This window comes from Heloderma suspectum, chromosome 1 (assembly GCF_057233095.1).
Source record: "Heloderma suspectum isolate Gila_16-S chromosome 1, 16-S_ref, whole genome shotgun sequence".
NCBI lineage: Eukaryota > Metazoa > Chordata > Lepidosauria > Squamata > Helodermatidae > Heloderma > Heloderma suspectum.
In genome coordinates this window covers 239,625,931-239,652,979 of record NC_139458.1, presented here as the reverse complement: position 1 = coordinate 239,652,979, position 27,049 = coordinate 239,625,931, and the positions used below count along the sequence as shown (strand labels likewise).

Genomic DNA, 27,049 nt, shown 5'->3' with positions numbered 1-27,049 from the left:
ATGTGTGTGTTAGGGAAAGTTGTATGCAAAAATAAATGCAAATGTTTGTGCGTTGCTGTTTTTTTTAAGTTCCGGACTGATATGGAAATTGGACAGAATGGATTTACTGTATACATGTGAAACTGATATGGACCAGAAATAGACTGATTTGTCCATCACTCCTAGTGAACAACACTAGGGGGGTGGCATATTAAAACCCAAGTACCATTTTCCTGGCACCTTTGTATTTTAATCATTTCAGGTAGGAGTGGACCTGGATCAGGTTCTCTTGGCTTATGAAGATTGATAAAATAGTACAAACAACATAGGAGCTGCCCTGTACTGAGTCAGACCATTGGTCCATCTAGCCCAGTATTGTTGACACTGACGGGCAGCAACTCTGTAGGGTTTCGGGCAGAATCTTCCTTCACCCTACCTGAAGACGGGGATCAAACCTGGGACCTTCTGCATGCAAAGCATCTGCTCTACCACACTTAGCTATATGGCCCCTCAAACTAAGAGAGCAATCCTGTGGTCCCTGGGAGAGTGTCCTAGAGACCATAAGATTGTTTATATATGTGTGTGTGTGTGTGTGTGTGTGTGTGTACACACACACACACATATAGATATACACACACACATACATACAGTAAGGCCCCAGGCCTTACTACTATTAGTAAGTTTTAAACTACTGTTAGTAGTTTTAGGGGGGTTTAGGTGCCCCATAATGCTTGCTGACTGGTTCAGAAGGCTGTTTTCCCTAACAGGCCTCTTGATTTATCAGGATGAGTCAAAGAGCGATAAGGCTGATAGGGCAGCTTCAAGCACATTCTATACTAATGAGTGTGGATGGTCTTATCAGGGCCTAGTATGTGCCTGGGAAGTGAAGCTATGTTTATGCCAAGCTGCAGGTGGCTGTGCTGAGAACCAAGCACTGCTAGTCTATGCTGAGAATGAACGCCAGTTCGCGCTTGCTGCTGTCATGCTGCCTTGCTGCTAACATGTATGCTGCCTTGCTGCTAACATTTTACCCCATGGCTCTGGGTTCAGAGAAGCTGTCTGATCCAGCCATTGGGTACGCCTGTGTGCTGATTGTACTCAATAAAGTATCTCCTTGTAAGTAAACCTGGATCTGATTTATTACTGTCTTGGCACCTCTAAATTAAGATTTCGAAGCCTACTGCAGGGGCAATACACACACACACACACACACACACACACAAATAACACACACACATTAAATTCAAAATCCCTCCCCCAGCTCAAATAGTTTCAGGATTCTTCTCCCCCCACCTTTATTTTCTCTTTCTATTCCAGGGTAATACATTAAGTAATCCTGTTTCATTCCTGTATTGTCTTTTCATGAGTCCCACAGATTTCTATAAGCTTCTACCAACGTTGTTTCATTCGATTTTTTCATAAAGTCTATATATTTTTGTCAATCCTTCTTGAAGGTGTCTCTACTCTTTATTTCTCTGTGCAGTCTTAGCTTCTGTGTCAACTTTTCATTTATTGCTGTGTCCCAGATTTTCTTTTCAAGCTGGAGAGGGTTCAGAGGAAGGCAACGAAGATGATCAGGGAACTGGAAACAAAGCCATATGAAGAGAGACTGAAGGAACTGGGCATGTTTAGCCTTGAGAAGAGAAGACTGAGGGGAGATAGGATAGCGCTCTTGAAGTACTTGAAAGGTTGTCACAGAGAGGAAGGCCAGGATCTCTTCTCCATCATCCTGGAGTGCAGGACATGGCATAATGGGCTCAAGTTACAGGAGGCCAGATTCTGGCTGAACATCAGGAAAAACTTCCTGACTGTTAGAGCAAAACAACAATGGAACCAATTACTTAGGGAGGTGATGGGCTCTCCCACACTGGAGGCATTCAGGATGAAGCAGGACAGCCATCTGTCAGGGATGCTCTGACTTGGACCCCTGCATTGAGCAGGGGGGTTGGACTCAGTGGTCTTGTAGGCCCCTACCACGCCTACTATTCTGTGATTCTACTATTCTGTGTTTTCATGATTCCTTCCTCCCTGCATTGGATGATCAGATGGCTCAGAGTTCAGGGGCTTCTGAGGGCCAAGGGCGCAATCAATAGGCTTGAGCCCTTTAACTGCTTTATCATTTCAGAGAGAGCATTTTTGTAAATTCATTTTGCATCATTTGGGGACTGCAAAAAAACAGGATCCCAAATGCCAATGCTGACTTAAAAACTTGGGTCCCCTGGTCACTGGCCCCTGGTTTGCTAAAAAGAGTATGAAGCAGCTTTCTGCTCTTGTGATGAATGACCTCATCATCACCTCCTCTTCATCCTTTTCTACACGATTTTCTACCTTGTCGTTGTTGTTGTTCAGTCGTGTCCGACTCTTCGTGACCCCATAGACCATAGCACGCCAGGCCTTCCTGTCCTCCGCTCTCTCCCAGAGTGTGCTCAGGTTCATATTCATTGCATCGGTGATGCTATCTAGCCATCTCATCCTCTGCCGTCCCCTTCTCCTTTTGCCTTCAGTCTTTCCCAGCATCAGGGTCTTTTCCAGAGAGTTTTCTCTTCGCATTCGGTGGCCAAAATATTTGAGCTTCAGCTTCAGTATCTGTCCTTCCAATGAGCACTCAGGGTTGATTTCCTTTAGGATGGACTGATTTGACCTCCTTGCAGTCCAGGGGACTCGTAAGAGTCTTCTCCAGCACCACAGTTCGAAAGCATCCATTCTTCGGCACTCAGCCTTCCTTATAGTCCAGCTCTCACAGCCATACGTTGCTACTGGGAAAACCATAGCTTTGATTATATGAACCTTTGTCGGCAAGGTGATGTCTCTGCTTCTTACTATGCTGTCTAGGTTTGCCATAGCTTTCCTCCCAAGGAGCAAGCGTCTTTTAATTTCATGGCTACAGTCACCGTCTGCGGTGATCTTGGAGCCCAAGAAAGTAAAATCTGTCACTGCTTCCATTTCTTCCCCTTCTATATGCCAGGAAGTGATAGGGCCAGATGCCATGATCTTAGTTTTTTTAATGTTGAGTTTCAAACCAGCTTTTGCGCTCTCCTCTTTCACCCTCAACAAGAGGCTCTTTAGATCCTCTTCGCTTTCAGCCATTAGGGTGGTATCGTCTGCATATCGGAGGTTGTTGATAATTCTCCCGGCAATCTTAATTCCGACCTGTGATTCATCCAACCCGGCATTTCTCATCATGTACTCTGCATATAAGTTAAATAAACAGGGTGACAATATGCAGCCTTGTTGTACTCCTTTCCCAATTTGGAACCACTCGGTTGTTCCATGTCCGGTTCTTACTGTTGCTTCTTGACCCTCGTACAGGTTTCTCAGGAGACAGGTAAGGTGGCCTGGTACTCCCATCACTTTAAGAATTTGCCAGAGTTCGTTGTGATCCACACAATCAAGGGCTTTAGTGTAGTCAGTGAAGCAGAAATAGACGTTTTTCTGGAATTCTCTTGCTTTCTCCATGATGCAGCGAATGTTGGCGATTTGATCTCTAGTTCCTCTGCCTCTTCGAAACCCAGCTTGTACTTCCGGTAGTTCTCGGTTCGCATACTGCTGAAGCCTAGCTTGTAGGATTTTGAGCATCACCTTGCTGGCATGTGAAATGAGCGCAATTGTGCGGTAGTTTGAACAGTTTGGCGTTGCCCTTCTTTGGAATTGGAATGTAAACTGACCTTTTCCAGTCTTGTGGCCATTGTTGAGTGTTCCAAATTTGTTGGCATATTGAATGCAGCACTTTAACAGCATCATCTTTTAGGATTTTAAATAGCTCAGCTGGAATACTGTCATCTCCCATAGCTTTGTTGTTACTAATGCTTCCTATGGCCCACTTGACTTCACTCTCGAGGATGTCCGGCTCAAGTTCAGTGACTGCACTATCATGGCTATCAGGGACATTCAGATCTTTCCTGTATAGTTCTTCTGTGTATTCCTTCCACCTCTTCTTAATCTCATCTGCTTCTGTTAGGTCCCTGCCTTCTTTGTCCTTTATCATGCCTGTCTTTGCACAAAACGTTCCCTTGAGATCTCCAATTTTCTTGAAGAGATCTCTAGTCTTTCCCATTCTGTTGTTTTCCTCGATTTCTTTGCATTGTTCATTTAAGAAGGTCTTCTTGTCTCTCCTTGCTGTTCTCTGGAACTCTGCATTCAGTTGGGTATATCTTCCCCTTTCTCCCTTGCTTTTTGCTTCCCTTCTTTCCTCAGCTAATTGTAAAGCCTCATCAGAAAGCCACTTGGCTTTCTTGCATTTCTTTTTCTTTGGGATGGATTTCGTTGCTGCCTCCTGAACAATGTTACGGACCTCCGTCCATAGTTCCTCAGGCACTCTGTCTATCAGGTCTAATCCCTGAAATCTATTCCTCACCTCCACTGTATATTCATGAGGGATATGATTTAGGTCATACCTGAATGGTTTAGTGGTTTTCCCTACATTCTTCAATTTCAGCCGAAATTTTGCAAGAAGCAGCTCATGATCTGAGCCACAGTCAGCTCAAGGTCTTGTTTTTACTGACTGTATGGAGCTTCTCCATCTTTGGCTGCAAAGGACATAATCAATCTGATTTCGATATTGACCATCTGGTGATGTCCATGTGTAGAGTCGTCTCTTGTGCTGTTGGAAAAGAGTGTTTGCTATGATCAGCATGTTCTCTTGGCAAAACTCTATTAGCTTTTATCCTGCTTCATTTTGTATACCAAGGCCATGCCTGCCTGTTATCCCGGTGATTTCTTGACTTCCTACTTTAGCATTCCAGTCCCCTATGATGAAGAGGACATCTTTTTTTGGTGTTAGTTCTAGAAGGTGTTGGAGGTCTTCATAGAACCGATCAACCTCAGCTTCTTCGGATCAGTGGTTAGGGCATAGACTTGAATTACTGTGATGTTGAATGGTTTGCCTTGGATTCGTACTGAGATCATTCTATCATTTTTAAGATTGTACCCCAGTACTGCTTTTCCCACCCTTTTGTTGACTTTGAGTGCTACTCCATTTCTTCTAAGGGATTCTTGGCCACAGTAGTAGATACGATGGTCACCTGAATTAAATTCGCCCATTCATGTCCATTTTAGTTCGCGGATTCCCAAGATGTCGATGTTCAATCTTGCACTTCATGTTTGACCACCTCCAGCTTACCTTGATTCATTGACCTTACATTCCAGGTTCCTAAACAATATTGTTCTTTACAGCATCGGATTTTCTTTTCACCACCAGACACATCCACAGCTGAGTGTCCTTTCGGCTTTGGCCCAGCCGCTTCACTCTTTCTGGCGCTACTTGGAAATACCCTCTGCTCTTCCCCAGTAGTATATTGGACACCTTCCGACCGGAGGGTCTCATCTTGCGGCGTCATATCTTTTAGCCTTGTGATACGTTCCATGGGGTTTTCTTGGCAAGAATACTGGAGTGGGTTGCCATTTCCTTCTCCAGTGGACCACATTTTGTCAGAACTGTCCGCCATGACCTATCCATCTTGGGTGGCCCTGCACAGCATAGCTTATGGCTTCACTGAGTTACGCAAGCCCCTTCGCCACAACAAGGCAGTGATCCATGAACCTTGTCATTACCCCAACCTAATTGTATCATTCTTTCTCCATAATTGGTTTATTCATGTATAAGTGTGGCACTATTTTCCCTCATTTGATTTGGAACTGAATACCTTGTGGAGTGCCTCTCCCGGTATGAACCTGCCTATGCCCTACAGTCAGCATCTGAGGGCCTTCCCCTAGGGAGCTTTAGAGGATAGATAGGGCTGCCTTTTCCGAGGTGGCCTCCTAATTTTGGAATGCTCTCCCCAGCGAGGCCTGCCTGGCACCAACATTGTCATCCTTTTGGCGCAGAGTTAAGACTTTATTCCTAGGCTTTTTATGGCAAATAAGTGTTGTAAGAAATGACCCGCCTGAAATACAACAGGGGCAGATTTCCCAAACACTCGATATGCACACACTTTTATGATCCTTTTCAGAGATCATTTCAGTGTGTGAAGATTTAGACTGCTACAGTAGGTGTGGTTCAGTACATTTCCCTTTTTTAAAAGGGCATTCTAGATTTAAAAAACCCTTTGGTTTAGAGGAAAAGTTAAGGTGCTTATAAGTTCACATACCAAAAAAGCAGGGACATTCCAACATTAATTTCTGAACAATATAAGTAGTAAATACATTCTATGTTGTCACATTATTCTTCCTTATAACTTAATTCCATGCAGTCGAACTTTCCCTTGGCCTGACAAGTAAAGCACGCATTTTTTACACTAGTAACAATTGAGCTCATCCTGATGCAGGGTTTTTTGGCTTAGTGGTTAAGACGCTGAACTGCAGACTGGTAGGACAGCAGTTCAAGACCCGAGTGCTGCGTGACGGAGTGAGCTCCCGTCTTCAGTCCCAGCTTCTGCCAACCTAGCAGTTCGAAAGCAAGAAATTGCAAGTAGATAAATAGGTACCACCTCGGCGGGAAAGGTAACAGCGTTCCGTGCACCTCGGTGTTCAGTCATGCCGGCCACATGACCACGGAAGCGTCTTCGGACAGCGTTGTCTCTTCGGCTTAGAAACGGGGATGAGCACCGCACCCTAGAGTCGGACACGACTGGTTGGGGACACCTTTACCTTTTTACCTTAAGTATATGGAACTCTTAGTTGAGGTAGTATGGTATGCTCTGTTGTTCTCCACAGTGCCTTTTGTTTATAAAAGTGGAGGTAGAGAGAGTCAGTACCTATATACTGTTCACTTCCCACTCCCCAGTGTAAGGTTCCTTGTAGTCTCTGATGATCTGGCACACAGCTGCACAACAGCTTTTCAGTGCATCCACTTCAAGGGTTGTTGATTAAGAGCTTGGACCCAGTAACCCAGGAAAGCTCCTACTGTTTCATTGCATAGTCAGGTAGAGCAAAGGCATTGGCCACTCTGGGAATTAGGCCACAGTACCTTTCCCTCTACTGATCTACTAGCAACAAAAAGTGTTTTTTGTGCTCAAGCTAACATTGGATGAATTTCCGCATTCTGCAATGGCAAAGCGAGTTTGCATTGCCAAGGTAGTAAGTAGGGACTAGCCTACTCACTTGTAGTGCATAAAAATTGCCTCCAGGTGAGCAGATAGGGAAATGTTTATAATTTAGATGAGAACAGGTTGAGCAGTGGATGTGCCATAAAAAACTTGTTCAAAAAGAACAGGAGGAAAAGAAAGGGAGGTGGGGTTGCACTGTATGTGAAAAATACATCTCTGCACAGAAATACAGGAGGAGGAGCTTGGTAGCCCCATGGAGAGCATCTGGATCAAAATCAGTGGAGCAAAGAATAAAAGGAACCTGGTGGTCGGAGTCTACTACCGGCCACCCAATCAAGGAGAAGACAAGGATGAAACTTTTGAAAAGCAAATAGCCAGTGTTTTAAGGAAGCATGATGTAGTGGTAATGGGGGACTTCAATTTCCCCGATATTTGTTGGGAGACAAATTCTGCAAAACATGGCCCCTCCAGGAAATTCCTAACTTGTGTGGCAGATAACTTCCTCCTACAGAAAGTGGAGGAAGGAACTAGAGGATTGGCTATCCTTGACTTGATCCTAACCAACAGAGATGACTTAGTGGATAAAGTAGTAGTTACAGGAACTCTGGGGGAAAGTGACCATGTTGTACTTGAGTTCTTGGTTCTAAGGGGAGCAAAAGCCGAGTGTAGTCAGACACGTACCCTGAATTTTAGGAAAGCTCAGAACAATGCTCAGTAAGGTCCCATGGCAAGCGACACTAACGAGAAAAGGAATCCAAGATGGGTGGGAGCTTTTAAAAAGGAAATTCTCAAGGCACAATCACAAACAATTCCAACAAGAAGAAAAGGTGGAAGACAACAGAAGAAGCCAATGTGGCTTCACAAAAAGCTTAGGGATGACCTGAAAACAAAAAAGGACACATATAGGAAGTGGAAAGAAGGCCAAGTAACAAAGGAAGAGTACAGGCAGATAGCACAGAATTGCTGGGATGGCGTCAGGAAGGCTAAAGCTGAGAACGAGCTGAGCTTAGCGAGGGATGCTAAAAACAACAGAAAGGCTTTCTTCAGCTATGTCCATAGTAAAAGGCAGAGGAAAGAAATGGTTGTTCAGCTATTAAATAAGGATGGCAAAACGATAACAGATGCCAAAGAAAAGTCAGAGGTGCTCAATACCTACTTTGGCTCTGTCTTCTCCCAAAAGAGGGTCTATGACCCCCCTGGCAAAGGCAAAGTACAGGCTGAAGGGGCAGGATTGCAGCTTGAGATCGATAGGCATACGGTCAAGGAACACCTACTTACTTTGAATGATTTCAAATCTCCAGGGCCAGATGAACTGCATCCTAGAGTAATAAAGGAACTGGCAGAAGAACTCTCAGAACCGCTGTCTGTTCTCTTTGAGAAATCATGGAGGATGGGTGAAGTGCCAGATGACTGGAGGAGAGTTAATGTTGGCCCTCTCTTCAAAAAGGGTAAAAAGGAGGAACCTGGGAACTACAGACCAGTCAGTCTGACATCAGTCCCTGGGAAAATTCTGGAGCAGATGATAAAGCAATCCATCTGGAAGCACCTTGAAAACAATGCAGTGATTACTCGAAGCCAACATGGATTTGTCAAGAACAAGTCCTGCCAGACAAATCTGATCTCATTTTTTGATCAAGTAACCTCCCTTGTAGACCGTGGGAATGCTGTGGACATCATATACCTCGACTTCAGCAAAGCTTTCGGCAAAGTGCCCCATGATATCCTGATGAGCAAACTAGCTCAAAGTGGGCTAGATGAAACAACGATCCGATGGATCCACAGTTGGCTACAGAATCGGACTCAGAGCGCTTATCAATGGGACCTTCTCAACCTGGGGAGAGGTAACGAGTGGGATACCACAGGGCTCAGTCCTGGGCCCAGTGCTCTTCAACATTTTGATTAATGACATGGAGGAGGTGGTGCAGGGAATGCTGATCAGATTTGCAGATGACACAAAATTGGGCGGGATAGCTAATACTTTGGAAGACAGAAACAAAATTCAAAGTGGTCTGGATAGACTGGAGTGCTGGGCAGGAAACAACAGAATGACATTTAATAGGGATAAATGCCAAGTTCTGCACCTCGGAAAAAGAAACCAAATGCACAGTTACAAGATGGGGGATACGTGGCTCAACAACACTACAAGCGAGAAGGATCTTGGAAATGTTGTCGATCACAAGCTGAATATGAGCCAACAATGTGATGTGGCTGCAAAAAAGGCAAATGCTCTTTTGGGCTGCATTCATAGAAGCATCGCTTCCAAATCCAGGGAAGTACTAGTTCCCCTCTACTCAGCACTGGTTAGGCCTCATCTGGAGTACTGTGTCCAGTTCTGGGCACCACACTTTAAGAAGGATACAGACAAACTGGAGAGGGTTCAGAGGAGGGCAACAAAGATGATCAGGGGACTGGAAACAAAGCCCTATGAAGAGAGACTGAAAGAACTGGGCATGTTTAGCCTTGAGAAGAGAAGACTGAGGGGAGATATGATAGCACTCTTCAAGTACTTGAAAGGTTGTCACAGAGAAGGAGGCCAGGATCTCTTCTTGATCATCCCAGAGTGCAGGACACGGAATAATGTGCTCAAGTGACAGGAAGCCAGATTCCAGCTGAACATTAGGAAAAACATCCTGACTGTTAGAGCAATAGGACAATGGAACCAATTCCCCAGGGAGGTGGTGGGCTCTCCCACACTGGAGGCATTCAAGACGAGACTGGACAGCCATCTGTCAGGGATGCTCTGACTTGGATTCCTGCCTTGAGCAGGGGGTTGAACTCGATGGCCTTGTAGGCCCCTTCCAACCCTACTGTTCTATGATTCTATGAAATATTTGTGAGCTCCTAACTTGTTTTAAGTTTTGTTTTACTTGCAAGGCTGTGCTAGACTCCATAACGATTTGCAAGAGTGCAAATTGTAGACATGTGATACTTTGAACAGTTAGCCTTGATACAGAAGCCTAATTTTGGTGTTTCCCCTCATGTGATTATGGTAGTGTGAGAGGGGAGAGGGGGTCCTTGCTGCCCTTGCCCCTCTGTAGTATCTCCACCACCTTTCATATGTTGAAGGGGGAACTGCTGAAGCTTGCTCTGCGTATGTAGGCTCCCTGTGCAACTTAAAACCCTGCACTCCCAAGGGCCAAAATCATGCAGAGAGCCTACATGTGTAGAGCAGACTTCCCACTTCAGAAGTTCCTCCTCCAACTCATGCGGGGTGGCAGGGCCAGGCTGTTGGGAATACCATGGAAGGGGTAGGGCCAGCAAGCACATCCCCAGTTTACCAGGGATTACACAGTGGTAATTGTATGAGGGTTGAAAACCTGAATACAACTTGTGATTGAAAACAAATGCTATTTGAATATGAAGTATGCATATTGGCAAGTTCTTCACTATTTTCTTCTTTCTTACAGTTGATGACAGCGCCATTTTGGATTGTCAATTCAGTGAATTTTATCATTCCCCTCCAGCAGGATTTGAAAAGATACTCTTTGAACAACAGATTTTCTGAATGTTTCCACTGAGAATTTACCCAGTAGCACTTTTTACCTGTTCTCTCACAGCTTCCCATTATTCCCAGAACACAAATCCATATTTAGTAAAGTATGTTTAACTATTTGGAAAAGCAACACGTTATCAGAGAAGTATGTTTCAAGTGTTAGGTTTGACTATTGTTTTGTGTTGTGAAAAATATTTCTATGTGATGTAAAGGAATACAGCTGACAGTATTCAGTGAACTTTGACTCCTGTGATGCTGTACAATGCACTAGTTGCATACATGTTGGTATATTTCCACAAAACTGTATGGTCTGATAGTTGTTCCAACATTTCTACTCCTATGTAAATACTTAGTCAAAGAAGCTACTCCAAAGTTCTATGGATTACAAATGTCTCGTATACAGCAATTAAAAACTGCAATATTGGCAGCTGTTTTCTTTTTTTAATGACTCAGATTCCTATTTAATGTAAACTTCTGAGGGCATTTGCGTTAAAATTAGGGCAAGTTGCTTACTGTAAAAAGCCAACCCAACCCTACCTGAAGGTCACCTTACTATGGCTGTTAGTAAAACAAGCAACAGTAGTGAATAAGTTGTTGGTTAATACTTTATTTTTGAACTCTTAATCATATCTTAGAGGGATTTTTTATTTAACTTTTTTTTTCCAGAAAAAAGTAAACATCTACAGGCTGCTTTTCTTAGTTTGTGGCTGTTTAAATGGCCTTTCTTGTGCACTAAGAATATCGTAACAATTTTTGTAAAGATAGCTCTAACTGTGCATCCAGAAATCTGAAATGTGCTCTGTGTGACCTGCTACCTTAAATAGCAGCTTCTTACCTCTGAGGAAGGTCACACTGCAGAATTAAGTGGGTATGCTATATTGTACAATACAAAAGGTTTGTAGTTCAAACATAACTATGAGGCTTTGTCTCTCCTGCTTTTTGTTTTTGCTTTTTGTTAACTGCTCTAAATCCTATTGTTGCATAAGTTTTAGTATGCCATCTTAATCCCAAGGAAAAATGTTGAAAAAGCAAATTGTTCTATATTATTATATTAACACACATCCATATGCTATCAGTTTTTTTAATCTTAGGAAATCAAAAATACTTTGCTTCCTTCATCATATGCTAATAGTAGAAATACTTATTTCTCTATTATTGTGCTATTCTGCAGAGAAGTACCCGTTTACAGCTTTCTATAACAAGTGCTTGTGGATGTCTTGCAAACACCCAGCTACGGATAAACTTATGAAATTCTATTCCTGTCACTGGAAAACCATTAAAAAATTCTGCTTTTACAAAGACGTCTGTAAAGCACCTTGGTCCACTGCTGTAGGATTATGCATAATGTTAGAAACTTATCACTTTAGTTAAACCTCTAGAGTAGTACACCTATAGCGGTGCCGGAGCTTATACTAAAAGCAATGTGTGGCCTTATGGATACATCAGCATAAAAACACACACTTATGCTAGGACTTGCTCTAAAGTAGCCTTCTCCAACCTGGTGCTCTCCAGATGTGTTGGACTGCAACTCCCATTGTTCTTAGCCAACATGGCCAGTGGTCAAGAATTCTGGGAGTTGTAGTCCAAAACAGATTGGGAAAAGTTACTATAAATTATTTTATTATTATTACATTTATTAATCGCCCATCTGGCTGGTCACCAATCAAGTGTGACAAATGCTATTGGATAGGTTCCTGAAACCAAGATGTTTTGATCTGTCTTAGTGACATCATGAATAGCCACATTATGAACTAAGTATATCAGCATTTTATTCCTAATCCCCACTATCTTTAAGGCTGGAACAGGCTACAACCTAGGATGGGGCAGGTGTCCAGATGTTTGAATTAAAATTACTGTGTACATTTAAGACAATATTGATTTGCAGGTAGCTGAAATGCATCAACCTTTAACAGAATATTGAACAACAGTCTAGATATCCTGTAAATGAAGGCTGGAGACAGAGTATGGTTTTTTTTCAGAATGCATTTTTACATAAGGAATTGCTGCTCATGATGGGTATCCTTATCCCTATTAAAATGCATTCCCCATCTATAGTTCTAAAAAATGGTTTTTGTATTCAGAAGTCTGCAAAAACTTTCTTTCAAGCTTCAGCCTAAGATCACTGACCTGAAGGATCAGGATGGTAGGAAAAACCTGAGGTTTAATGGTTTCCTGGACTGCCTGGAAGAGCAAAATGCAGAGTGCTTCATTCCAAACTAGCTGGCAATTATACTATGAACTCTACTCCCAACAAGCTCTTATGATATGGGCCCAGCACCTTTATCCCTATTGGACCTCTAATACAAAGCAAGGAGATAGAATGGCAAGATTTATGATTGCCAAAACAAAATATAAGGTCTTGAGTCTCTCTAGGTCAGGAGTGGAGCTATGTTACAATAAGAACCTGAATCAAATGTTCTATAATCGCTGAGCTGAAACGCTGCACAGGAGAGCTACCATGAAAGAACTTATAGCTCTGAGAGGAAGCAATCCTATACAGCAGGGGCTTCCCATTTCACCTTATTTCTTTATTATTTACATTTCTAATCCACCCAATAACTACTGTTCTCTGGGTGGATAATTTTTTTTATATTATCACCTTGCATTAGGCTCACACAGCCAGTCCAGGGAAATACCATGGTTGATGGTATCAACAGTTACCAAGAGTCTCCAAAGAATCAACAGGGTTGCACTCCCACTGTCTCTCTCCACCATAGGTCATCCATCAGGCCAAAACCAGAAAGGAAAAACAAGTGACTGAGTCACAAAAGTGCCTGTTTAATGTATGTTCACCCAACATTTTGGAGAACAAGGCTCCTTCAAGGGCAGCCTACAACATAAGAAAATATAGACATTTAAAAACAGTTAAAAGCTAAACAGTATGTAGCACAACACCACACACAGAGTGCAAATAAGTAAATAAATTCACAACAACAAATATAAATGAAAAGAATGAATTCTCTTGCTAAAAAAGACCAAACTATCCTCCAATGTTAGAAATACCAATCAAACAGTTTCGATTGGAGTGCCTACCTGCTGTCATTATGCCAAAAACAGGTCTGAAACCCAATTGAAATAGGTCTGGACAACCTGTTTCATCCAAGACATCCTGCATTTGTACAGTCACCGCTTGCTGGAGTACCTTGCCCAAAGGGGATATTTGCAGTTGGCTGATAGTTCTCCCCAGAGTCCAGAGAAGGTCTCTTGAGTGATTGTATCACTGCCTCCTTCAAGGCAGCTGGGACCATACTTTTTTGCAAGGAGGCATTAATCACCTTCTGGACCCAGCCACTCAAACTCCTCGTGCTAGTTGTTATCAGCCAAGAAGGGCAAGAATTGAGCATACAGGTGTGTGAAGGAGCACTGGAAATAATCCCAACCCTCCTGCAAGGTAGGACAGGCCAAACCTGGCCTCAGATCCCCAAAAGACACCCAGTAGCCACCTTCCCAGGCCAAGAGGTACTGAAATTAGCACTGAGGTTACTCAGAAGGAATCACACCAAACTTAAGATTGATAAATGCTTATTAAGGGAAAGGGAAGAATGGAGGTTGTAAATTGTACACAGAGGTACAAAACTGAAATACTTGAAGAAAAAACCTTGATACATAGAGAGCCTTTTAATGGCACACCCAAGCAAAATAACAAAAGCTGGCTAACCTATCTTTGTACATACCTGAGTAAGGGTCTCCCAGGACAGAATCAAGCCAGGTCCAAAAAACCCCCTAACAAAGGGAGGCAAACACACCTCTGCCTCAGCTCCTTTTAAGGCTCAGCCCTGGCAACCCAAGACAGATTTCCTCCAGCCGCTCACCAGCCTAGTTCTTGGGTCCCCCACCCTCAACCCGAGGGAGGTAGGGTCTTCCCACCAAACCCAGCTGTTATTACTTTCCCAATTAACAAAGACTGAGCCTGGCCTCCAGTGGCAGGACTGAAGAGCTCCCCCGATAATACATTCCCAGGTGGTTGCATCAGACATGAAAGCAAGGCCTAGCTTCATGGTGGAAAAGCAGGCCAATATTCTTGACAAGGTGGTTGGTCATACTTTTCCAAGAATCCTTCAGCTGCAGGAACCAAAAACTAGACCAGATGATGGTTTGGACATATTCCCTGACAATTGTTGTAACTGCAGCATCTTCTGTTGTAGCAGATATGAGCAATTTCATCCTCAAAGTGGTTTGCAAACGTTTGATTTGTTTGTTTGTTTGTTTGTTTGTTTCATTTCTATAATGCCAAATAGCTGAAGCTCTATTGGCACCTCAGGCCTTCATGGCTGCCTGTACTGAATGAGAGTGACATAGGCACCACACCACTTGAAAATATTCCCCTGGACAACACTTTGAGGATGCAATGGTGACAGTGAAGTTCTTTTTTCTTTGCTGTCATCACTGCCATTGAGTAGGACCAATAATGGGCATCACTAGTATTCAGATCCATTGAGTTTTTTGTCACTTGCATTCCAGCCATCTTCCAACCTGCTTTATCGTACCAAGCTCCCTGGTAAGCCATGGAGATGACCAAGCTCTGCATTTTGGGAGAGGGCATTTAGGAGTGATTGTAGCAACTGGTCAAGTTATTTTTTAATTCCACAGAGTGCTTAGGGGTTCAACAGGAGCACTAGTAATGCCAACTAGAAACTCCCTGAGTTGAATTCCATCAGCCTCTGAGAATGGACCATCTTAATAGGTCCCCCACCCCTGCAGAAAGGATAGCTGCTGCAAGTCTAAACCTCACCAGGAAATGGTTTGACCATGGGGCCAGAGCAAACCCCTCCATTATCAGACCACCATTCTCCCAGCCCACATCACAAATATCAGTTCCAAAATGTAATTGTCACATTGTGTAGAACATGTTGGGACAGGCCCATGGTTTCATGGCAGTCATGAAGTCCTGAGCTGCTCCTAATGGATGTTGAAGTCACCCAGGACAATCATCCTGGGCATCCTCAACACCAAGTCTGAGATCACCTATGACAGCTCAGATAGGGAGGCTGGTGGGTGCTACCATAACAGAATCCCCAATCTGTCCCTCAATCCCAACACTAGGTACAAACACTCAAATCTGGGTTCTGACTTGGATGGATCTAGTGATGGAAATAGAATCCTTAGAGACCATTATTTATTTATTACATTTCTATACTGCCCAATAGCCGAAGCCGACTATGTTGGTGCTGTACTGAGAAACCAGGTGGGCACATTTGGGAGAACACATTTTGCGCAGCACCTCTGCACAGGTCTTATTAATGCAAACCAGGTTAGCCCTTTGCTCCAAGATGAAATCATGGATAACTAACTGATAATGTATTATTTAGTAACAGCAACACATGACCCAAAGGCAAACTGGCAAAACTATTCTAGTTACCAAAGAAAGGGAGAGGACTGGAAGGAGGGGGACAACTTAACAGTGTCACCTCTCTTTCCCTTATCTAGTCTGCCAATCCCCACCACCATATCACCCCTTCTCCATTACCACTGCCATAAGTCAAGATCATGCCCTGACACATACAATGGGCCAATGACAAATTGGAACAACCCCATGCTTTTCACTGTGGGCATGAGATCCTGAATCACCCCTGACAAGGTAGCCTGGGCATGGATGCTGAGGTGTCCCAGAACAATCAATCCCAGTTTGAGACCGCCTTCATCAGCTCAGGCAGTGAGATTACTAGGTAGCAGGTTGATAGGGAAATCAATAGAATTCCCAGTCTGTCTCTAGTGCCCAACACCAGGTAAAAACACTAAAAGCTAATGCTCTGTTGGAGAGGAATCCTGGAGAGGGAGACCACAGCACCCCTTAGCCCTCAAGTCTACTTTGGTGCTGCACCAAGAACCAGGGTGAAAAGAGCTGAGAAAAATCAACACCTCCCAGCTTGTCCACCCAGATTTTAGTAATGCATACTGAGTCAGCCTAGTCACAATTAAATTGTGGATGGTAGCTGTCTTATTATAGACTGACCTGGCATTAACCAACAGCCCCTCAACACTCAAAGGCAAGTTGACAGTGCAACTCAGGTTGGAAGAAGTGGAAGAGGGAAGAAGTATAAGAAGTCTGACCAGCCTTCTCTTCACTGTGCACCCCCATATACTGCTTTTCTCATTTTAAAAAATGGCAAGATACTGTATCAGCACTGGAGTAGACTGCAAGGTGTTTGTTGTACACTAATCTCTCTCAGCCTGCTTCCCTCTGAACACTTTTGGAGGGCTGTCATAAGCCTTGTTCTCTCAGCCACAGCCCCCCTTCTTGCAATATGGAGAATATAATTATGGATACATTTACACTGGAAAGGCAATTTTTGAGTGTTTAAAATGTAACATTTTCCACATGAAGCAAGGCCAGAGTTAGAGCTCCTGTCTTTGCTGCTTCCTTTTCTTTTGGGAAGAGGACATGCTGCTGCCCAGTGTCACAGCCCTCCCATGAATACTTTGCTTTGGGATGGGTGTTCAAACCCTTAAAACAATAATTCCACAGGCAAGAAACCAGGATCAACAATGTTAAAGTATTTTATTCATAACAGACTGGAAGAGAAATCAATATCAAGATAAATGTGTTGGTGAGTGCAGTAGAACTTATGGTATAAACTTCTTCTATTTTTTCTTTACACAGAAACATTCAAGACAGGAGATATCTCCTGACCTGTTCCTAACCTAAGAACTCCAGCCAGCTACCCTCTACCACAGGTTCACAACCCCTAACAGAAGAAAATAAAAAAGGATCCATGAAATCAAAAAGGGATCCTCATGATATCATATGATTTTAAAGGGGAGACACCCCAAACCACCATCCAATCACAGAGCACATTTGCCTCCACAGGTTGAACCAGAAAAATCACAGATGCTCCACACATGGGCACAGGCACAGTGCAAAAACAGGGATCCGAGACAGGGATCCCCAGATATCCTCATGATTTTTACAAGAAACATAGCCCCAAACACCATAATATCACAGAGACCATCTGCCTCCGCAGACTGAACCAGAAAAATCATGGATCTGCCACTCCTGGGCGCAGCCACGGTGCAAAAACAGGGATCCGAGGCAGGAATCCTCTTGATTTCAGATGATTTTTACAGAGCAACACCCTCCCCTGCAAACAACTATCATATCACAGATCACATTTGCCTCTACAGACTGAGCCAGAAATATCATGGATCATCCACTTGTGGGTGCAGCCACGGTGCAAAAACATGGATCCAAAGCAGGGATTTTCTTGATTTCATATGATTTTTACAGAGCAAATCCCCCAAACCACAATTAAATCACAGAGCATATCTTCCTCCATGGACAAAACTAGAAGAATCACAGATCTGCCACTCATAGGCAAAGCCATGCACAAAAACATGGATTCAAGACAGGGATCCTCAGGGATCCTCATGATTTTTACAAGAAAGATACCCCAGAACACCATCGTGTTCCACAGACTGAACCAGAAAAATTGCAGATCCGCTACTTGTGGGCACAGGCATGGCATGAAAACCATGGATAGGAATTTTATATGGGATCCACATAAACCATGGTCAAATCATAGATCTCTTGAATGGCCATGTACTGAACCAAATTACTGATCCTGTACTTGACCCTTCTACTACAGTAGAAAAGCAATGATTCAAGGCATGTGTCCTCAGAACTGAACCTTAAAAATCATGGATCCTGTAATAACCCTGTGTTTTTAGGAATGAGTGAGCATGCTAAAGCACATTTCCTAATCTCCTGCTGTGAATGACAGCAGCTAAATAATCCAGGAATGTTTTGTCCTTGGGTTGTTTGTTGTGATGTGCAAACAAGGCAGTCTGGCTTCTCTCTCCTAGAACAAGCCTGAGAAATAACCCCAAACCAAACCATGGCTTATTTCTCTGGGTTGATTGTAAATAGACAAACCAGAGTTCTTGATTTCATGTCACAACAAACTAGCAAGGGGAACATCCCTGGGTTGTTTCAGTGCTCCCACTCACAGCAGAGGCGATCAGGCAGTGTTCACCAGTTGCTGCCACACTCACAACCCAGAAGTGTTTTGATATGTTTACCAGGCCTCTTTCTCCAAATTCATAATCAAATCAGCTGTCATACTTCTATACTCACTGGCCACTAAAAAGCATGTATCCATTGGAGCAAGGTGTTCCCACGGAACAACAATAACAGCTATATGAGGAGTGGATCCTCATGAATCATCTGAATAGTTTTTACATGGAACGCCTAAAATCAAATATTAAGTCACACTTTACACCCTTATCTATGGAGTGCACCATAAAAATCAGCATGGATCCAGCATGCTGTGCCACGCCATGCTGCGCAAGCTTTGATCAGAAGCACGGTCCTCATGATTCTTGCACACAAGCCCCCCCATGTAATCATAATGGGATAAAACCTATCTCTAAGGCACGAGATCTAATGAATCTTCACGGTTTTTGAAGGCATGCCCACCATCTAATTACAGCTCACATCTACCGGCAGGTAAGGATGTACAGATTTTGTTAAATCCTTTCCGTCTGTGTTTGTCAGGTGTCCTTAATTCCACTGGCCACTTATTGATGGAATTGGATTGTTTTCTATGATAATTATCTTCCACTTGTACAAATGCACATTCTTACTAATGTTCATGAGCGCTAATGTGCATTAACACTTTATTGCAAGTATGCATTAGCGCTAATAAGCAGTGAAGCAAATCTCTCTCAAAACTAAAAGAATGGTCTGGAAGTCCACAGAATCTGTGCAGAAGAAGCCAGTTTGCAGCAGAATCTGCAGGTCAGATTACTAGAAATCTGAACTCATTTGAATTCATTGCAGATTTTGCCAACATCCCCAACTAAAAGTATGTTATTTTATTTCTCTGCTCTTTTCCTGATAAAAAGTGGCAAGTCAGTCAGCAATACAACATGAATTAGCAATACAACATCAACGATTACAAGATAAAATAATAATATACAAAACAGCACCAATATATTATTGTATAATAATATACAAAACAGCACCAATGTCTGTAAGGAGAGCAAATATACAGATTCAGGGGGATAAAACCACAGTTTATATTATCATTAAAAGACTGGTGAAGAAGGATGCTGTTCACCATTTCTCAGAATGTGGAATGAGAGGAAGCCAAGCACATCTCCCACGGGAGACAGTTTCAAAACTTTGTTATCAACGCAGAGAAGGTCCTGTCCGTTGTACCTCAGACGGTGGCAGAACATGTCCAGATCTTAAACGGGCGGGCTTGATCACATGGAGACACATGGCCCTTCACATAAGATTGGTTGGGGTTGGTAATGCTTCAAAGATCAAGACCAGCATTTTGAATTGGGCATGGAAACATACCAGGAGCCAACGCAGCTTAAAAAATACAGGAGCAATTTGCTCCAGAAAATTGGCTCCTGACAGTAGCCTGGGAGCCGTCCACCAGTATAACTGGATGGCTACTAGTTCAACCACAATATGAGAGGAAGAAGAAAAAAACCAGTGGACTGTTGGTATGCTGCATTTTCTAATTTCCACAGGACTGGGGGCAGAATCCAATGCAGCCCTTGTGTGTGCGGCCAGCCGAGCCAATTTTGTTCCACAAGTGGCCACTACCGGTGATTTAGCACTTCCAGGGTCAACCCCAAATGAGTGGGAACGCTCATTTCTGGAAGGGGGCAGATCAGCAGATCAGACCCATTGACCTGCCCCTTCCAGAAACGACTCGAGCATTTCCACTTGTTTTGGGACTTATCCCTGGAAGTGCTGCATTGCTGTCCACAAGTGGTAGGGGCCGCTTGTGCAACGGAATTGGTGGGACTGGCTGTGTGCAAACCAGAATCGGCTGCCAGCTCCACTAGCAGATGGGCAGCCTTGGATTCTGCCCTTAGACACCACAGTTTAGGAAGTTCAATCCCTGAAGATGTCCTGGCCACTGTCTATTGTCAGAGGACTTCCAGTTTTTATGACCCAAGGATGTGGGCAGGGTGCTTGTTTAAGTTAGCCCAAGCACCCTTGCCCTTCGTGGCTTATGACATCCAGAAGGGAGGGGATGACTGGCTCATTTCGAAAGGTGATCAGTTCTTCCCTACTGGTCAGAGTGGTGAGACCACTTCTGAAATAAACATCCTCGGATCTAGCAGATCTGAATAATTATAGGCCAGTAGCTAACATCCCTTTCCTGGGCAAGGTGCTTGAGAGGGTGGTGGCACATCAAATCCCATCACTTGTGGATGAACTTGATTTTCTAGATCCACCTTCAGTCAGGGTTTCGGCCTGGTTTCGGCACAGTGGTCACCCTGAGCTTTGGTGAGAGAGAGACAGGGGTGGGGGGCACAACCCAGTTGATTCTCCTGGATCTCGCAGTGGGTTGCGATACCATCAGCCATGGCATCCTTCAGGACAGGCTGAATTGCATGTGGGTGGTACAGCTCTGCAATAGTTCCATTCATACTTGGGTGGCCATTTACAGATGGTGGTGCTGGGGGGTGCCTGCTAAACTCCTTGGCATGCTGTGGGGCACAACAAGGTTCCGTTTTGTCCCAAATGCTACTTAACAGCTATGTTGAAACCGCTGAGTGAGGTTAACAGGAGATTTAGAGTGCAGTTTCATCAGTATGCGGATGTCTCTCTTCTCATCTGATCCAGGTGGGAAAGTGGATGTGCTTAATCAGTGCCTGGCCATGGTAATGGACATGATGAGGACAAATAAATGGAAGTTCAATCCAACCTTATGTTGCTTTTGCTGCAGCCATCCAATACAGTGATCCCTCTGGGTTGGATTCTGACTCTGGATGCTTCCAGAGTCAGGGGGCTCCTAGCCACTACCAAAACATTGTGCATCTTTTATATCTTTTCTTCCTTCTTTGATTTTTCAGACCAGAATAACAAAGACAGAAGAAATGGTGGGATAACATGGGAGGGTTATAGAGGAAGATGTTGCCATCTGGACCCCCCCCCCCCTTAAATTTTGTGTCTGAGGCAGGGAGATTGCAGAATAAAAGCATTATGTAGAAGCACCTTTAGTAATACATAAAGTAGACCCACTGATATTAATGGTACATAAGTTAGTCATTACTAACTTAATTCACATTGATTAATATCCAGTGTTAGTCCTATGTAGACTAGACCAATTGAAATGAATGGGACTTAAGTTTCCTGCATTTCAATGGATCTAGTCTACATAGCACTAACATTGGGTACTACTTATTGACTTAAGTAGGTCTACTCTAAATATGACTAGATCTGTATCAAAACCAAAGATTGTGGCAACTTAAAACACTCCTCATGAGGCTTTTGTTATGCAATAAACAAGCCTTATTAACAGAACTTTAGAGAGGATCCAGATGACAGTGTCGTCCATGTATGACACTCATGTTTGCACACCAGTTGTACCATCTTTTTATCTAACCATCTTTTTATCTTTATCCATCTTTTTATCTAATCTAGAAAAAAAATAAGGAGGAAAAGCGGAAATAGTCTTTGGAATGGTAGCATCAGGAGCCCTTCGTCCAGAAGCACACACAGATTTAGAACGACATCAGCTTACCTGTGCTGGAGTTCATTTAATCAGATGCATTACATGCTTTCCTCACTTGGAAGGTATATGTTATATGCATGACTTAGGGGAAAGACAAAACATTGTAAACAGTTGGGTCACATGACAATGAGAATAGAATAAGCTGTCAATTTAGTGACCATTCATAACAGCAGTAATTACAGATAATTACACTATCATCTTAACAACGCAAAAATAGGCTGAGCAGGTCAGGAAATCATCGTCCTTATTCATGCACAAATGGTTAAAATCAAATATTTTGATAAGTTAATATTAGGTGGTTTCCTGCTGCTGTGTTTGAAACTCCTTTGGTGGAGAATGGCACCTGTCAGGTCAGTTTCAAGAGGAGAATAAAGCAACATCTCCTATGTTGAAATCAATGACACTTACAGCACAATCCTATACACACTTCCTTGGGATCAAAACCCATTCATAGAACACAGTGTGGTTTAGTTCAGAGTAAACATGAATAAGAACGCACAGTTAAAGTTTGATCATCCCACAGGATATTTGAGCCAATTTCATGGCCAGAAAAAATTGGTTAGCCATATCAGTTTGTTGATATATGTTAATGTTAATCAAATAATTAATTGAAAATGTGTCTATTATAACAACATGAAATAAATGATTTCAGAACATTGTTGTTCCCATAATCAATACCATCTTTCAACATTTACATGTTAAACTACACTCATACTCATTAGCACTGATTGTAAAAAAGAAAAGGGCTGCTGTCCTAGAGTAATAAAGGAACTGGCAGAAGAATTCTCAGAACCGCTATTATCTTTGAGAAATCATGGAGGACGGATGAAGTGCCAGATAACTGGAGGAGGGCTAATGTTGTCCCTACCTTCAAAAAGGGCAAAAAGGAGGAACCTGGGAACTACAGACCAGTCAGTCTGACATCAATCCCTGGGAAAATTCTGGAGCAGATGATAAAGCAATCCATCTCTAAGCACCATGAAAACAATGCAGTGATGACTCGAAGCCAACATGGAACAAATCCTGACAGACTAATCTGATCTCATTTTTTTTATCAGGTAACCTCTCTTGTGGACCGTGGGAATGCTGTGGACATCATATACCTCAACTTCAGCAAAGCTTTCGACAAAGTGCCTCATGATATCCTGATGAGCAGACTAGCTCAAAGTGGGCTAGATGGAACAACGATCAGGTAGATCCACAGTTGGCTACCGAATTGGACTCAAAGAGTGCTTATCAATGGGATCTTCTCAAACTAGGGAGAGGTCACAAGCAGGGTACCGCAGGGCTCAGTCCTGGGCCCAGTGCTCTTCAACATTTTTATTAACAACTTGGAGGAGGTGGTGCAGGAAATGCTGATCAAATTTGCGGATGACACCAAATTGGGCGGGATAGCTAATACTTTGGATGTATTCAAAGAGATCTTGATAGACTGGAGTGCTGCGCAGAAAACAACAGAATTACATTTAATAGGGATAAATGCCAAGTTCTGCACCTTGGAAAAAGAAACCAAATGTACAGTTACAAGATGGGCGGTATGTGGCTCAACAATACTACAAGTAAGAAGGATCTTGGAATTGTTTTAGATCACAAGCTGAACATGAGCCAACAATGTGATGTGGCTGCAAAAAAGGCAAATGCTACTTTGGACTGCATTAATAGAAGCATAGCTTTCAAATCCCAGGAAGTACTAGTTCTCCTCTACTTAGCACTGGTTAGGCCTCATCTGGAGTACTGTGTCCAGTTCTGGGCACCACACTTTAAGAAGGACACAAACTGGAGATGGTTCAGAGGAGGGCAACAAAGATGATCAGGGGACTGGAAACAAAGCCCTGTGAAGAGAAACTGAAAGAAGTGGGCATGTTTAGCCTTGAGAAGAGAAGACTGAGGGGAGATAGGATAGCGCTCTTCAAGGCCTTGAAAGGTTGTCACAGAGAAGAAGGCCAGCATCTCTTCTCAATCATCTCAGAGTGCAGGACATGGAAGAATGGGCTCAAGTGACAGGAAGCCAGATTCCGACTGAACATCAGGAAAAACTTCCTGACTGTTAGAGCAAAACAGCAATGGAACCAATTCCCCGGGGAGGTGGTGGGCTCTCCCACACTGGAGGCATTCAAGATGAGGTTGGACAGCCGTCTGTCAGGGGTACTTTGACTTAGATTCCTGCATTGAGCAGGGGGTTGGATTTGATGGTCTTGTAGGCCCCTTCCAACCATACTATTCTATGATTCTATGAATGTTTCCAGAAATAAATCTCACCAAATCCAAAATGGCTTATGCAACAGAGGGGGTGGGGCCAGGAAGTACGCTTCTGATTTCCTCCTCTCATGATTGCATTCACCTGAGGGACAATCCCCAAATGGGGCTCATGTTATATCCATTTGCACCCTTAGTAAACAAATAATAGACAACTAGCATTTGTAGAAGAAGTTTCTCCTAGAGAAATTTTCTTTACATCTTTTCATGACTAAGGGCCAAAATAGACACAATGGTACATGAATCTTTATCAACCATGTCTGGGTTTTTGATAGATATCAATTGCTGGAAAATCTGGTTCTTTTGTGCCTCGATGAACTGAACTTTTTCATGGGTGGGGGGTGGGGGTGTTCTTTGTGTTGAGACAGTACAAGTATCCTTTACTTATTCAATCAGTACTCCATTACTTTTTGAATGAGAGAGGATAACCACCCACTGCTCAGACATTTTGGGGCTGCATTTTGGGCTGTGTTGGGCTGCACACTGGAGGCATTCAAGATGAGGCTGACAGCCATCTGTCGGGGATGCTCCGACTTGGATTCCTGCATTGAGCAGGGGGTTGGACTCGATGGCCTTGTATGCCCCCTCCAACCCTACTATTCTATGATTCTATGCTTCATGCACCAGCTCTCTTTTTCTTTGCCAATGTATTACCAATTGTCAAAATGGAAAGATTTTGTTTGTTTTTGTACTTGGGATGCAAATGACAATAGTTATTTTACTACTCCCCTCCACAGGGATTAACCCATTCCTCCCCAGCAACAATCCTAATCCAAATTAGTTCTCGCAGGCATGTCCCTTTGATATCAATTAGACATATTTTCCCAGGTGTCAGTACTGTGTGCAGAAGAGCCTATTTGTATTAAACCAAGGTTGTCTTTCAAAAATAAAAATACCATTGATTATGTAGATTTGTTATTAGTATTGTACACTGCCTAGAGTGGCTGGCCAGCTGGCCAGATGGGTGGCTAATAAATCAAATAAATAAATAAATAAAATATCATCCTCTCCCCAAGTGTCACTGGATGTCAGAAGGGGCTAGGTAGGCAAAGCCACTCCAGCCAGCAAAACTTCCAGCATGTATGTGTGTCTGTGAGTCGGGGCAGAGGGGAGGGTTGACAGCAAAATTGAATCCCACCCACACCCACACCCCACACCCTCTTTTGGCAGCACAGGGAAGGCTGGAATATCGTAATCTTGCACCCTTTTATTTACATTGCAATCCTATGTATGTCTATCCAGAAGTAAGCCTATCAACTTCATTGGGACTTGGGTAACTATACTATATGGGGCCACGGTGGTTTAGTGGTTAAGACGCTGAACTGCAGACTGGAAGGTCGGCAGGTCAGCAGTTCAAGACCCCAGTGCCGCCTGACGGAGTGAGCTCCCGTCTTCAGTCCCAGCTCCTGCCAACCTAGCAGTTCGAAAGCAAGACATTGCAAGTAGATAAGTAGGCACCGCCTCGGCGGGAAAGGTGCCAGCGTTCTGTGCACCTCGGTGTTCAGTCATGCCGGCCACATGACCACGGAAGCGTCTTCGGACAGCGCTGGCTCTTCGGCTTAGAAACGGGGATGAGCACCGCACCCTAGAGTCGGACACGACTGGTTGGGGACACCTTTACCTTTTTTAACTATACTATATACACTTATAGGATTGCAGCTTAAAGATGCCCCTATATGGGGGTGGTGGAGGAGAGAAAAATTAACACACACACACACACACACACACACAGTGGTGTCTTCTGGAGAGCTACATCCTGATCCTCAAGCAGGATGGAGTCAGCTTTCCTCCTCTATCTTAACTTGGGGTGGGGGTGGGGGGAGTTAGAGAAATAACAGTGTGGTGTAGAGGTTAGAGTGTTGGACTGAGACTTGGAAGATCCAGGTTCTGGTTCCCACTCAGCCATGAAGCCCACTTGGTGACTTTGGGCCAGTCACTGACTCTCAGCCTAACCTACCTCACAGGGCTGTTGTGAGGATAAAATGGAGAAGAGAGGCTTTTATGTACATTTGCAGACCATTTTTAAAGTATCACTTAGGACAAGTTTGTTCTGGATCTCAGGTGGATGCAGTTTGTCAATTAAACCATACAATTATGACAGTAATGAACATTCATGATGATGATTACTACACATCGAGGCTCCGGTCTATGGACCTCTCTGACACAATTTGTAATAACATTTACAGTGAGACCTCACCTGCTGCCTCAGCTATAAAATCTTTAACTGCTGCTACCAAAATAAACCCTCTAAATGTAAAAGGAAGTCAATATCCTGGCCCCTATGGCATAGGCCTTTGTATGCATTCCATGGCATTCCTCTCCATCCCATGTCCTGAAGACAAGTCATTACACTCTGTTTCATTACACTCTTTAGGCAATAGAAAAAAAGACAATGGTAATTGAGTACAGGTTTTAGGAATTAGAAGATAGTGAAGGAAGAGAATGGTGGGAGTTGGAAATTTTATGGCTTAGTTCAATGACATGGTTTAGAAAATACTTTTTGTGGTCTGTGTATAAAAATCATAAGAGTGTGTCTATCTAACTGAAGTGTTATATCCATAATTATTATCAATACAATCTTTCAACAGTGATGTAACCAATTATCATGTGGTTAATTTATGACCCTGTGAGAATCATGCGAGTCCATGCTTTCGTGCTGTGGAGGAGCCATGAAATGAAAGATCCATGATTTTCATGGTGAGCTTCACAGACATAGATGTGATTTGTGATTTGATGGTGGGGGATCCCACGCAGAAATCTGGAACATCCTGAGGATCCAGAACTTGGACCCAAACTTTTCACCATAGTTGAACCATGAAGTTCTGGATCAGTGATTTCTATGGTTCAGTCCCTGCACA

The 27,049-nt window shown here is 43.4% G+C and overlaps 1 protein-coding gene across 3 annotated transcripts in view; it reads left to right on the top strand.

Moving 5' to 3' along the window:
* The window catches only part of SPRYD7 (SPRY domain containing 7), a 35,982-nt gene extending 25,103 nt beyond the window's left edge, over positions 1 to 10,879 (top strand). For all 3 annotated transcript variants that reach the window (XM_084821561.1, XM_084821555.1, XM_084821546.1), the window contains one exon: positions 10,370 to 10,879. In XM_084821561.1, coding sequence (XP_084677687.1) covers positions 10,370 to 10,467 — 98 coding nt within the window. In that variant the 3' untranslated portion in view covers positions 10,468 to 10,879. The remainder of the gene's footprint in view (positions 1 to 10,369) is intronic.
* The last annotated feature ends 16,170 nt before the right edge of the window (positions 10,880 to 27,049 follow it).